Here is a 13741-nt window from a genome sequence, read left to right on the forward strand (position 1 = left end):
GTGGTTGAGAATGGAACGCCACAGGGCAGTGCGATTAGTCCCCTGCTTTTTGTTATAATGATCAATGATGTTTTTTCTGATGTTCCTGAGGGAATTGAGGTCTTTGTTCACTGCTGATGGTGTGTTATGGAAAAAAGGAAGAAATATTGAGCACCTAGTGGGCAAGTTTTCAGGAGGCTGTAAATATGGTGGTTGAGTGGGGATTTGACTGGGGATTCAGGTTTTCGGTGGAAAAAACAAAAATGATGTTCTTTACCAAAAGAAAAGTGAGTGAGACTTTGACATTGAAACTGTATGACAAGGTAATTGGGAAAGTGAGCTCTTTTAAGTACTTAGGTGTTGTGTTTGGTTCGAGACTGACATGGAGGGAGCATATTGACCGGGTTGAAACCAAATGCAAAAAAGTTATTAATGTTATGAGGTGTGTAGCTGGGAGGGGTTGGGGAGCGAGCTCTTCTGCTTTGAAAAGACTTTACCAGGCATTAATTAGATCGGTCTTTGATTATGGGTGTGTGGCATATGGTTCACCAGCTCCTTCTGTGTTGAGACGTTTGGATGTTCTGCAATCGGAAGCCCTTAGAGTGTGCTGGTGAGCTTTTAATACGTCTCCAGTCAGTGCCCTACAGGTGGAGATGGGAGAAATGCCCCTAGATCTTAGGGGGAAGCAAGTATCGGTGAATTACTGGGTTCATCTTGGTGGTCATGGTGACGCACATCCCACAAAGGAGCTACTTTTGGAATGCTGGGAGTATGGAAGAAGTCAGAGGGATCATTTTGGAAAGGTGGGGAAACAGTGGGCTAAGGAGTGTCATGTGTATGAACTTAAAATATGTCCTGCAGTAGTGTTCCCTGTGGTTCCTCCATGGCAGGGGTGTCAAACTCAAATACACAGTAGGCCAAAATTCAAAACTGGAACAAAGTCGTGGGCTAACGTTAATATTTATTGAAATATATTTATTCCTCCAGATATAAGAATGAATCTTTTCTTATGGACTCAAACACATTTTGCTAAAAAACTGAATATGGAACAAGCAAAGCTTAATACTAAACAATATATATATTAGCTGTATAATACCAGTAGGCCAGCTCTGATAATAATTTGGTATGGCTTCGCGGGCCAAATGTAATTAGGCTGCGGGCCAAATTTGGCCCGCGGGCCAGAGTTTGACACCTATGCTCCATGGTTATTGGAGACCCCTCCTGTGGACTGGTACTTGCTGGATCTGAAGAGAAAATTTAAAGGAAGAGTAGATCTTGTTTCAGCATTTCATTTTCACAGCTTGAATGAATACCCTGAGTGTATTCATGTGTTCACGGATGGTGCTAAAAGTCCAGATACTGGAAGTACAGGGTTTGGAATAGCAGTTCCGTCAAAAAATATTGGAACAAACAGACGCACTTCGGATGGACTGACAGTGTACACGGTTGAAATGGTAGCAATTTTGGTAGCATTGAAATGGGTAGAGTGTTCAAAAATCAGGCAGGTGGTAATGTGTTCTGACTCGGCAGCTGTTCTTTCAGGTCTACAATCATTTTGTTCGAAGACAAGGCAGGGCATGGTGTATGCTATTCTGGAGACTATAAGCAGAATAAGGTGTTGTGGTGGCAACATTCACTTTCTTTGTGTGCCAGCTCAGGGATCAGTGGAAATGAAAAGGTGGATAGGTTGGCAAAAAGAGCGTTGACTAAAAATATGACTGAGATGGAAATTACAAGCAGTGGATCTGAAGCAAAAGGTATTGTTTGGAGGCAGGTTGTTCAGGAGTGGCAGAAGCGGTGGGATTCAGGGAGTAAGGGGAGGCAATTGTATCATCTTAAGAAGGAGGTGGCAGAGAGTAGGTTGTATAGGGGTAATAAGAGAGAAGAGATGGTCATTACCATACTTAGACTGGGACATTGTGCATTAAATAAAACACTACAGATGATAGGAGAACATGAGACGGGGCTTTGTGGAGTGTGCCAGGAGGAGGAGGAGACAGTAGAGCATGTAATACTGCGGTGCAAGGGTTATGATGTGGAGAGGAAAGTTCTGCAGAATAGGTTGAAGGAGCAGGGAATTGGAGAATTTAATCTGAAGAGTGTGTTGGAGGGTAGTAGGGCACAGGTGAGGGAACTGGTGGGATTTCTGAAGGATATAGGTGTTTATGAAAGAGTGTAGGGCAGGGGTCTGCAACCTTTAACACCCAAAGAGCCACTTGGACCCGGTTTCCATGCAAAAGAAAACACTGGGAGCCGCAAATACTTTTTGAAATCTAAAATGAAGATAACACTGTTTTTTTTACTTTTATGCTTTGTGTGAACAACTAAAGTAAGTAAGTAAAGTTTATTTATTAAGCACTTTTCACAGACAGGCAGTCACAAAGCGCTGTACACAAATATTAAAATAAACAATACAATCAATAGACATTATACACAATGTAAAAGATCAAATGTAAATAATGTAAAGAATATAAAGTACGTAGATCAACAAAAGGCTTGTTTGAACAGAAAAAAGTTTTTAACTGCTTTTTAAAAGAATCCACAGAGCAACTAAGGTGTGTTGCTTATGAAATCCATGAAGTGCTACGGAGAAAATTACATTTTATTTATGTAATTAACACATTTTGAACTCTTAAAGAAATATAACAAAAGGAAAGACACCCAGCTGAACTAAAGTGATCCAGCAAACAAAAACTGTTGTGAGCCGCCACCCTTATATCGCCTTTGGCCTTTTGGAGCCTTGACCTGACTTTTAAAAAGTAATTGGAAAAAAAGCACTATGCTGCTGAAAAATGAAAAATAGATATTTGCAAAATTCTGCCTAAATATGTATTTTACCTGGTTAATGTCTGTGGCGGGGCGTGGTCTGTAGCGCCGCTGCAGGGGAGTCGGACGCACCTGAGCAGCACCCGCAATCACGCCTCGCCACCTTAAAGTCTGCGCTCTCTCTGCTGTTGTGTTGTCGGGCTGTGAGCTGAAAAGCTACAGCCGGCTGTATGCGTACAGCAACCGTGTGTGAAAAGCGGTCAATAAAGAGATGCTGAAAAGTGTGTTCATGGAAACATTGTCGGGTCTGCCGTGATATGTTTACAATAAGACTTATGGTCCCGAACCTCTGCGCAGCATCTGCAATTCGGGGCTTTCATCTTTACGCAGGACTGTAAGCTGTCATCTGTGAGGCGTGAGCGGTGTTTGTTTTAACATAGTTCATGGTGGAGAACAGCTGCCGACACAATGTGGATCCAAAGATCCATAACTGGCCTACCTGGGGTCGAAAGTCTCGATAAATGCACGACGTTTCAGCGGGTACACCGGCTTCCGCGAGTGTGACGCTTATTTTGAGCGGTGAAAAAAATAATAAGATATAATTTAATTTTTATATTTCAAAATCACAATAATCTTCCAATTTAGAACTACAAGTTAAAAAAAGAACTAAACACAAATAAAATGCACTTCAGCTAAATACTTCTCATTTATTTTCCCAAACCACCCGGAGCCGCAGTACAAGGACAAAAGAGCCGCAGGTTGCCGACCCCTGGTGTAGGGTCATTTTTTGTATTGATTTTTGGATTCAGATTGTAAGCTCACTGTCTGACCCATACTCCGGAACAGTAGGAGGCGGTAATGCTCACACAAAGAAGAAGAAGCTGCAACGAACACACACCTGTCATGACACTCAGACACTTTCAGCTGTATTTAAAAACGTTAGCTTAATGTAGACATAACTTAATTGGTGGCGGTAATGCACCTTTCAATTGTTTACCAACCGCCAATACAACTGTAAGAAAGAAGAAGAAGAAGACATAACTTAAACTCAGATATTTAGTTATTGTGTTATATTGCCAACATTTGGAAGTCTTCATACTTTCAGGTGACGAGGAAATGCCTGCTTTAACCTCTGCGTCGCTCTGCTGCACTTTATTCTCTATCTGCTTCCTGTTTATCTCTGCAGGTAAGATTAAACTTTAAATTCAACTGGCCTTCCTGGTTTACAAAATAACTGATTTATAAAGTAACACCACTAAGAATTCCCTTCCTACTGATGTTTCAAAAGTGTATTTAAGTGGGCTGTGTGATCTGCCAGGTCGGGAAAGCTGCGCTAGCAAAGTGTGTCTAACTACGCTTATCAGTAATCATCAGTCAACTTGTAACGGCGTGGGCCCTGTGTCTGTTACTGTGGTTATCTGCAGAAGTTAAAGTGCTTTACAAACATTAAAATGTAGCAGTCAGTTATCAATGTAAGGATAGAGACAGCAATCTCTGGGCATGGTGGAGCTGTTTGGAATATATTAGCCTACTGTAGCTGTCGCAGTTTACATGAAAGTAGTCTATTAAACTTTTAGACCAGGAGTCTCACACTTTATTTATTATTTATTTTTATTTCAAATATTGTATAACAAGACAAAACTGAACACATTTTTTTTTCTTTTTTAACAAAATGAAAATGCAGACATAAGTGTACACATTAGATACTGACTACTAGTGAAACTTGTTTTCTTTACAAATAGCTCACCAACTGAACTAACACAGCCATGTCCCAAAACATGTTTGCACGCTCTGCTCATATTGCCTTCATATTAAATATTTTTTTCTTTTTAAAGAACTTGTTTTAACATTGCACTCAACAACAAACAAATCCTCCCTAACAAAAAAGTAACTTCAAGGGCCAAATTGTATTATATTTCTTCATGTTGGGATGCAAGTAGGGGTGAGGTTTAAGTAAATAAATAAATACAAATCAAATTCACAATGTGACATAAAAATCATATCATATCACACAAATAGAGTAGAATATCACAGGCATTATGTATTTATAGGATTAAAAAATGGACAAAAAAATGTTAAGCTTATAAGTTCATGGGAGAAAATACCTTTAACCACCCATTTCTGTAGTTTATTCCTAAAAAAAAAACCCCAACTGTACCTTAAAACCCTTCTGAAACATAAAGGTTAATTAAAAGCTACTCATTTGGATCTGACACTGTCCAACTGGATAATGAATTGACATGTTGTTGGCTAAAAGTAAAATACATTTTATTATCATATAACTGTGACATGAACAATTGTACTTTGATGCTTTTAACCTCTCTGCTCTGTTGTTCCTTCTCTCAGACCAGAAAAACATCAAAGCAGTGCCTGGACAGATGGTCGTTCTGCCATGTCAAGCTCCAAAACACAGACATATCATAGTTGTAGAGTGGAGCAGACGTGACCTAGACACAGAATATGTCCTTTTGTACCGGGATGAGCAGTTTGATCCAGAAAACCAGCATCCATCTTTTAAGGACCGGGTGGATCTGCAGGACAGACAGATGAAGGATGGAGACGCGTCTTTGATTCTGAAGGATGTGATTACCGCTGACACTGGAACATACGAGTGTCGTGTTTTCCAGACAGAAACAAACCATGGGAGGAGAGTATATCTAAAGACTGGTCCCATCATCATCAACCTGAGTGTTGTTCTTCCAGGTCAGTCTGTTATCAGTGGTAAAACTGTTTCCTTGTTTTTGACCTGAGATAGAAATGTCTTCTTACTAAAAATGTAGCGGTGCAAAGTTTTGGTCCATTTATTTATCCCTTTTGTGGCTACAGAGAAGTGGTCTGTAGAGCAGATATGAGGAACACAAATGTAGTACAGAAATAATTCAATTTTTTTAATACCAAATCACAACAGTCACATCAGGGTGGTTTACATTATAAGCTAGACTACAATAATACATATAGAAAAAACCCACAAAAATCATATGGCTCATTATGAGCAAGCACTTTGGCAACAGTGGGATGAAAAAACTCAATTTTAATAGGAAGAAACCTCCAGCAGAACCAGGCTCAGGGAGGGGTGGCCATCTGTTAGGTTGATGGGAGGAAGACAAGACAAAGACATGCTGTGGAAGAGAGTCAGAGATTAAAAATAAGTATTGATACAGTAAGCAAAGAGCCACAGATTGATATTGTGAATATAAACAAAACACAGAAAGTGGTCAGTGCCATAGTGACATAAAAAATAGCTTTTTATAAAAATGTCCAGAGAAAACACAAAATAAATGATGTAAGCTGAAGAAGAGCTCTCAAAGTCTTATGCAGTATAAGGAGTGAATCCCTGTTGTCTCCAAGTCAGACATGTTAGTCATTGTTACTAGGAATGTGCCGACACAGATACCGATATCAAGGCCAATACCGTAAAATGTGCGTGTACTCATACTTGTAAACGTTAACCGATACCATGAACCGATACCAACTTATTTCATGAGTCAGAGGGTGGCTTGTCATTTCGGTTGTAATTTTTTAGATTAGCCGGTAGGGGGATATATCGCTATAGGGTTCGGCGAGTGAGACTGGCGGCTCCTGTATCTACGCTAAACAAAATGTCAGCAGTGTGGACTTGTACATGGTACAATACAAGCAATTTAATAAAACATCTGAGGATGCATCATGCGCTGCAGTAAACTGAGTTTGCTAATGCCGGGCTCACACTGTGTGATTTTTGGCCCATTTTGAGCCAATTTTTGAGTCGTGCGACCGTTTTGGCGATCGGCCCGATTTTGGCATTCGTCGTGCATCGTGTAGTATACGTGGGGTAACGAGAAGCAATTAACACCTCACGACCAGCTCCCAATCATCAATCACCCTCACAATGGTCGCGAGGGTGTCACCGCAGTTTCTCACACTGCGCACGCGCAAACACAAATGTCAGCGAAAAAGACGGCAAGCGTGTGATCTGGACACAAGCGATGGAGGCACTTGTAGAACTTTGGAAAGCTCATCCGAGCCTTTTCGATGTGGCCTCACAAAATCATCACGACCACAACAACCGTGAAAATAGTTGGATAGACATTGCTGCTCAATCACAGCTGCCTGATCAATGTTTTTCATTAGCAATTTAGCAAAGTTGATGGCGGTGGTGTGTCGGTGTGAGTGAAAGACAGAGAGGGAGAGCGAGTGACAGAATTTCTGTTATAACCTTCATTTTATGGATGCACAGTGTGAGCACTCAGGTCGCATCAGAGCATCGGGTCGTATAGTGTGAGACCTGCATCGTGACCTACGAACTTATAACCCCTGCGAGTCAATCGTACAGTTTGAGCAGGAGCTGAATCGCGCGACTGAAAAAAATCGCACAGTGTGAGCCCGGCATTGCTAAGGCTAACACTAGACCAGAACAGCCAACTTTAACTCAGGTTTTGGAAAAGCGATGAAAAATGTCAAGAGGAAAATCCACGGGCATTTTATCGCTTTGGATGACCAGCCAGTGGAAAATGTAGGATTTTGCCGTCTTCTCAGCATACTCGAGCCGCGATATGAGATTTCCAGCCGCCCATACATCACCGACATAATGGTGCCAAAACTTTTTGAAGAGGTAAAAAAAAAAGTCCATAACCTCGTACAGGAGGTTTCAGCTGTAAGTTTCACTACAGACATTTGGACAAGCAGTGTGTGCCCGATGTCACTCCTCAGTTTAACAGCGCAGTGGATTGAGGAGTTTGTTCATCATCAAGTCACACTACATGCAAAGTCGTTCAGGGGCTCGCACACCAGCCAAACCATCGCAGCTGCTTTCGATAGCATACTTCAGATCTGGGATATACCGAAGATGTCCGTCCACGTAGTGCTCCGGGACAACGCAAGAAATATGATTAAGGCCATGAGGGATGCTGAGCTGCCCAGCCTACCTTGTACTGCTCACACTCTACAGCTAGTTGTTCATGAGGGCCTTCTGTCACACAGGAGTGTTGCTGATGTGGTGGCAGTTGGCCGCATAATAGTTGGACATGTTAAACATTCTGCTCTGACCAGCTCCCATCTCGAGGACATTCAATTAAGAATCAACCAGCCCGCGAGGCGGCTCCAGCAAGACGTTCAGACCCGCTGGAACAGCAAATTTTATATGATACAGTCATTGATCGAGTAGAAACGGGCTCTGGGAATATTCGTGTCTGAATATGGACTCCCTGATACGCTCATGGCTCACCAGTGGACACTGCTGAAAAAGGTGATATCTGTTCTGGGTCCATTCGAGGAGTTAACTCGAAAAGAGTAGAATTATATACTCGGTATCGGCAAGTACTCAGATCCAAGTATCGGTTTGAAAAAATTGCTATCGTTGCATCCCTTATTGTTACCCATTTGCTGATGAATAGAAATAGAACCTAGACAGTAGATAAGCAAGCAGACCATTCCACTGATGCAGTTTAAGAGACAAAAAGACTCACAGTGGACTCACAGTATTCAGCTTTTACCCCTGAATACTAAGGGGTAAAAGCTGCTCCTAAATATACAAAATGAATTCCCAAAAACTCAGGATGCTGTGTAAAATGTAAATGGAAAAACATTTTTGCATGTTTTGCAAATGTCACAAACCCATTTTTCATTCACAACAGAACATAGAAAACGTGTTGACTATTTTCAGTGAAATATTACACTATTTTGTTAAAATCCATCCATTTTCTTTTGCTGATCCTGGGCAGCAGGGGCAGCAGCCCAGGTGGAGAACCCCAGACCTGACTCTCCCGAGCCACCTCCTCCAGCTTGTCCGGGGGAACACAAAGGACTTCCCAGGCCAGCCAAGAGATATAATCTCTCGAGCGTGTCCTGGGTCTGGCTCGGGGCCTCCTCCCGGTGGGACATGCCCGGAACACCTCACCCAGGAGGCATCCTTGTCAGATGCCCGAACCACTGGCTGCTTTCGATGTGGAGGAGCAGCAGCTCTACTCTGAGCCTTTCCCGAATGGCCGAACTTATCACCCTCTCCTCAGTCATCTGTTCAACCCATCTCTAAGGGAGAGGCCAGCCACTCTTTGAAAGAATCCCATTTCTGCGATCTCGTTCTTTCGTCACTGCCCACAGCTCGTGACCACAGGGTGAGGGTAGGGATGTAAATCGACCGGTAAATTGAGAGCTTTGCTTTTACAGCCAGCTCTCTCTTCACCACAACAGACCGGTACAGCGTCCACATCACTGCAGCCACCACACCAATCTGTCTGTCGATCTCCCGCTCCCATCACTCATGAACAAGACCCCGAGATACTTAAATTCCTCCACTTGGGGCAGGGTCTCATCCCTGACCCGGAGTGGGCACTCCACCCTTTTCAGGAGGACCATACAGGCATATATACCTGTATACGCTGGACATACAGTGGCTTGCAAAAGTATTCGGCCCCCTTGAACTTTCCCACATTTTGTCACGTTACAGCCACAAACATGAATCAATTTTATTGGAATTCCACGTGAAAGACCAACACAAAGTGGTGTACACGTGAGAAGTGGAACAAAAATCATACATGATTCTAAACATTTTTTTACAAATAACTGAAAAGTGGGGTGTGTGTAATGGAATATAGTAGCATACCCCTGGCAGCAAACGCAACAAAGTTGTCAGGAGGATTAATTGTTTTTGTTCCGCAGTCGGTTTGATATCTTTTGGACTCACTTTGGCCATAAAACTTTCAAAGGGACCCAATTAAGAATGATGGATGGTGGGAACAGTGCTCAGACAGTTATGAAGTAGTGCCAGAAAGTTATGTAACACAAGTGTCGGAGATTAAAGAAGAACAAAATGCAAATTGACAATTGATTGGGGAAAAGTATTGACAAACATTGGATCGATAATGAGATAATATTGACATTTGTAGACCTGAGAAAATACTTATTAGTTTAAAATTCATATGGTGCGAGTACAAAACAAGGAATGGAAAGTTACCTAGCAGCAGGAGGAGAGGTCACTGATCCTATATAAAGGAGGGTCAGATATGCCCCAACCAGCTCTTTTTTCCTATCTGTCATTTTGTGTGTCTCTGCTGTTTGTGCTTACAGGCTCTTCACCCCGAGGTTCACTTCGCTTTGCTTTCTGCTATTATTTTGCTGTACATGTACTGTTCTGCTGTTGATATATGGCACTGTTTAATAAACTCTGTTCCAAGAATTGTACTCTTTTCCAGAGGATCCTTTTGAGTGAATGGATTTTTATTGGATCTAAAAAAGCTGGACCACCACATCATTGGTGGGATAAGGTTCTCATGATGGCTTCAAAGTTTGGAACCACAAGTCACTCTCTGCTTGACTGCTATAGTAAAAAACTTCTTTTTGTCATTTCCTCTTTCAGACCAGGAAGTTGTCAACATCACAGCTGAGTCTGGACAGAATGTCATTCTTCCATGTCGAGCTCCAAACACCCTCCTCATACCAGCTGTAGAGTGGAGCAGACATGATCTGGAGACACAGTCTGTCCTTTTGTATTGGGAGAAAGGGATTGTTACATATTTCCAGCATCCATCTTTTATGAACCGGGTGGATCTGCAGGACAGACAGATGAAGGATGGAGACGTGTCTTTGATTCTGAAGGATGTGACGACTGATGACACTGGAACATACCGATGTCGTATCTTCATGAATGAGAAACACCCTTGGAAATCCATCATCAGCAACATCACCCTGAGTGTTGTTGATCCTCCAGGTGAGTGAGTAGAGTTGAGTGTGTGTGTGATCAGAGGTGAAGCTGCTTCCTGGTTGTTGATGTTTGTTTCTAAAGATGTTGTTGATGAGACTTTGTAGAAAGCAGCTGGTCTGAGTGATGTGATCAGAGTGCAGTAGATAATGTCTGACAGCAGTTTGAAGAGGAAATGGATTCTGTTCTGTTCTTCACTCATCACCTACCTGACAGCTGACACCTCACACCTGTTTCTCACCTGCAGGTCACACAGGAGGACACACAGGGGATGGAGGGAAGGAAGCAGGAGTAACTCGAGGACATTATGGACTGGCAGCAATCCTAATTTTTTGTATTCTCCTTGGTGTTCTTATTTTTCTGATGTGCAAACAACCCAAAGATCAATCAAAACAGAATTAACATGTTCAGCTGAGTATATTGTTGGAATGTCTCAGGTTCTTTTTGAATGACTTTCTGCAGTTCTTAGTGACAGAAGGACAAACAGAAGTTCCCAGTGATGGAAATCCAGCAGGCAGTGGTCAGTTAAAGATCTAACGCACCCTGAATGTCGTCATGAGTATGGCCAAAAAAAATATATAGACTGAGCAGCAGGTACTTCATTGATGTGTGCCATTGTTGAACCAACATTTAGGAAAGAAAAGCTTTGAATCATTATGAACTCTTCTTTGAGAAGCAGCAGAGAGCTAAGAAGAAAAATAAATACTCAGAGCTGGAGTTGGATGTTAGAGTCTCTTCACCAAGATTGAAGAGAACATAATTAATGATACAAATATTGGTTCTGTACATCTGATGTTTTTTTTTCTTCTTCTTTTTTTCTTTCATGTTTTGAAAAATGCTGCTATTTAAATATTGCATGAAAATCCTCTGCAGTTTAGTGCAAGATAAGCAGGTTAGTTGGCTGTGCTGTGATGGATTTAACATAAAGAACAGTTTCTGACTGGTGCACAGTGGATGTGGTTTCATGGTCAGAGTTATGCTACTTTAGATGTAGCTGATTTATATGAACTTTTGCTGATGATGCTGAGATTCACTGAATTCCACTTTCATGCCAACTTGACACCATCTAGAAAAAGACAGGATAAGCAGTGCACGGTCAGTGTAGAGGATGTAAATCATACAGGACAACTCATTAAACATCCAGTTGAATTCATGTGTGGACATCCACAGAAAGCAGCAGGTCAGCTGATCACAGCTGAGTTATGAGTTATACTTTTCCCCACACTAAACCATTACAACCAATTTTAAGGTTTCCCCACCAGCTGAATCCAACTTTTACCTCTGACAGTACATGTTTTACTGTTTAGAGGCAAAGTCACCCTCTACAATGTAGACAACAGAAAACAGATATTTTTTTTCTGTTTTTTTTTTTTCTTCAGATTTATGCTGAGTATAATTAGAATTTAAAAAAAAGTTCGACAAAAGATTGTGTTCCCATCTACCGATATTTCTTTAAATTATTTTGTGACTGTAGCACAAGGTTCAGTTAACTTTGCACAAAAGTAAAAAACATCCACTGAGTAGCTACTTTTTAACTTCCTTACTTTGAGTACATTTCAGAGTCTGTTCTTTGTTTATTTGTACTTAGGTAAAAATGTTAAAGTTGAATTTTTAGGTATTTTAACAGTAGTATTTGTACTTCTACTTCATTACCGAATGTTTGTACATTTGCCAATTCTGGTGTTCTGTGGTAGGCTATAAACATAATTGTGTCTGGTGTAAAGCTGGACATTCTACAGTAGACTAAATTCTACAGTAGACTATGGGGACTGACACTTAGACATAATGCTGCCATCAAATTCAAACTGAGCTAATATTTTTTGTTCTTAAAATGGTGCATTTTAGCTTAAACTGTTTAAACAGTTTTAAAATTTTAATGTTTTCCATTTTCACTTGTGAACAATATAATGATGTGATTTGCAAATCATTGTATTTGGTTTTTATTTACACATTATCCCAACTTTTAATAATCACATAAATGTTTTTAGCATATTACATATATAGTAAAGCATATGCTTTGACTCTACATGCACAATTTACATATCCTTTAATTATTAAAGCAAAACTTTCATTGACATTAAACATATCTTTTTCAAGACAGATCAGGCTAAAAGGGAAGCAGAAATTGCAAAAACAAAAATTAAAATCAGTTATATAAAGGATTGTTAAGTGGCTATAAAGGACTGCATTGATTATAATATAGAAGAGTATGTACAACATGGTGGTACTTACAAAACAAGCCATTTCTTTATTTTATGTATAACCAATTAAAGTTCTGTTGACTATAAGCAAAGAGAAGAGAGTAACAATTCACAGGGGAGGGGCAGGATTCACAGATGGATTGAGTCACAGATGCAGTGATGTTTGTGAAGTTCACTAATGTGTGTTCACATTTGTGTATTAGTTTAATACTATTTGGGGCAAATAAGCTTCATGAAAATCTTTTTATTTTGCTCGAAAAGACAGGTTACTGTGGTGAAGAGAATGTCCTTTGAGCTGGATGTAATGTTCGCAGTTGCCACGTAAATATATATTGACACAGCACAACCTTACACACTTTTGCAGTCTCACACAACTCTTATAGGCACACTGCCTTATGGGTAGTGGCTGGGCTTATTTACTCCCGCTAGAGCTGCTCATTTTAGGGGATACTCCCTCTTGTGGTGTAATGGAGGAATAACTACCCTTCCTGCACTATGTCATTTTTGGAGACTGGGGCACACATTATTTTACCACAATCAAAGAAAATACATATTTGAACAATCAGACCATTTAACTAACTATAATATTGTAACTAAAGATTATTGGGAGGTGTCCTGTTTTGTCCACAATGTCTATCTTGTCCTTACACTGAGCTCCTGTAACATTCTATGTTTGTATTGTTCCAGCTCCTATTAATGGTTTCATTTCATTAAAGGTCAGAAACCATCATTGTTGTTGAACACATAGACCCTTCTGTGCTGCGATTATTTATTTGTTGCACTGGGAACAGCAAGTGATATTAATACTGCATTGAGAGCCAACACCAAGTGAGTGTACCATTGTTGCTGGACATGAAGTAAAGACGGGTGGTTAATAGGTCCATGAAATTCTTTTTTTCAGCTTCTAGGAGTACTGTCTCACTTTTCTAACCCTCAACCTGTTGTGGCAGATAGCATCCCCTCCCTGAGCCTGAAGGTTTCTTCACATAGGGCATGGCATGAGCTCTGCCAACCACTAGCTAGAATAAATGCTCAAATATTTCTTTCACTGCCACGCTTTCACTGTGCTTTCCTTGATGCAGTGGGAAACCATTATTGTGCAGCGCAATCGATAGAAAAT

At 40.8% G+C, this 13741-nt stretch overlaps 2 protein-coding genes across 2 annotated transcripts in view; one reads left to right on the plus strand and one right to left on the minus strand.

Annotated features, from left to right (window-relative positions):
* The window catches only part of LOC148103510 (cell adhesion molecule CEACAM2-like), a 272876-nt gene that overhangs the window by 14124 nt on the left and 245011 nt on the right, over positions 1 to 13741 (minus strand). The gene's annotated exons all lie outside the window — the stretch shown is intronic.
* On the plus strand, positions 1922 to 10957 carry LOC148103511 (cell surface A33 antigen-like). The gene is made up of 6 exons (XM_087839485.1): positions 1922 to 2090; positions 3851 to 3931; positions 5092 to 5448; positions 10079 to 10429; positions 10668 to 10735; positions 10883 to 10957. The coding sequence occupies exons 1-6, from the start codon at positions 1922 to 1924 to the stop codon at positions 10955 to 10957; spliced, it is 1101 nt and encodes a 366-aa protein (XP_087695611.1).

The sequence above is a fragment of the Neolamprologus brichardi genome, chromosome 3, assembly GCF_056152115.1.
Source record: "Neolamprologus brichardi isolate AB-2024 chromosome 3, ASM5615211v1, whole genome shotgun sequence".
NCBI lineage: Eukaryota > Metazoa > Chordata > Actinopteri > Cichliformes > Cichlidae > Neolamprologus > Neolamprologus brichardi.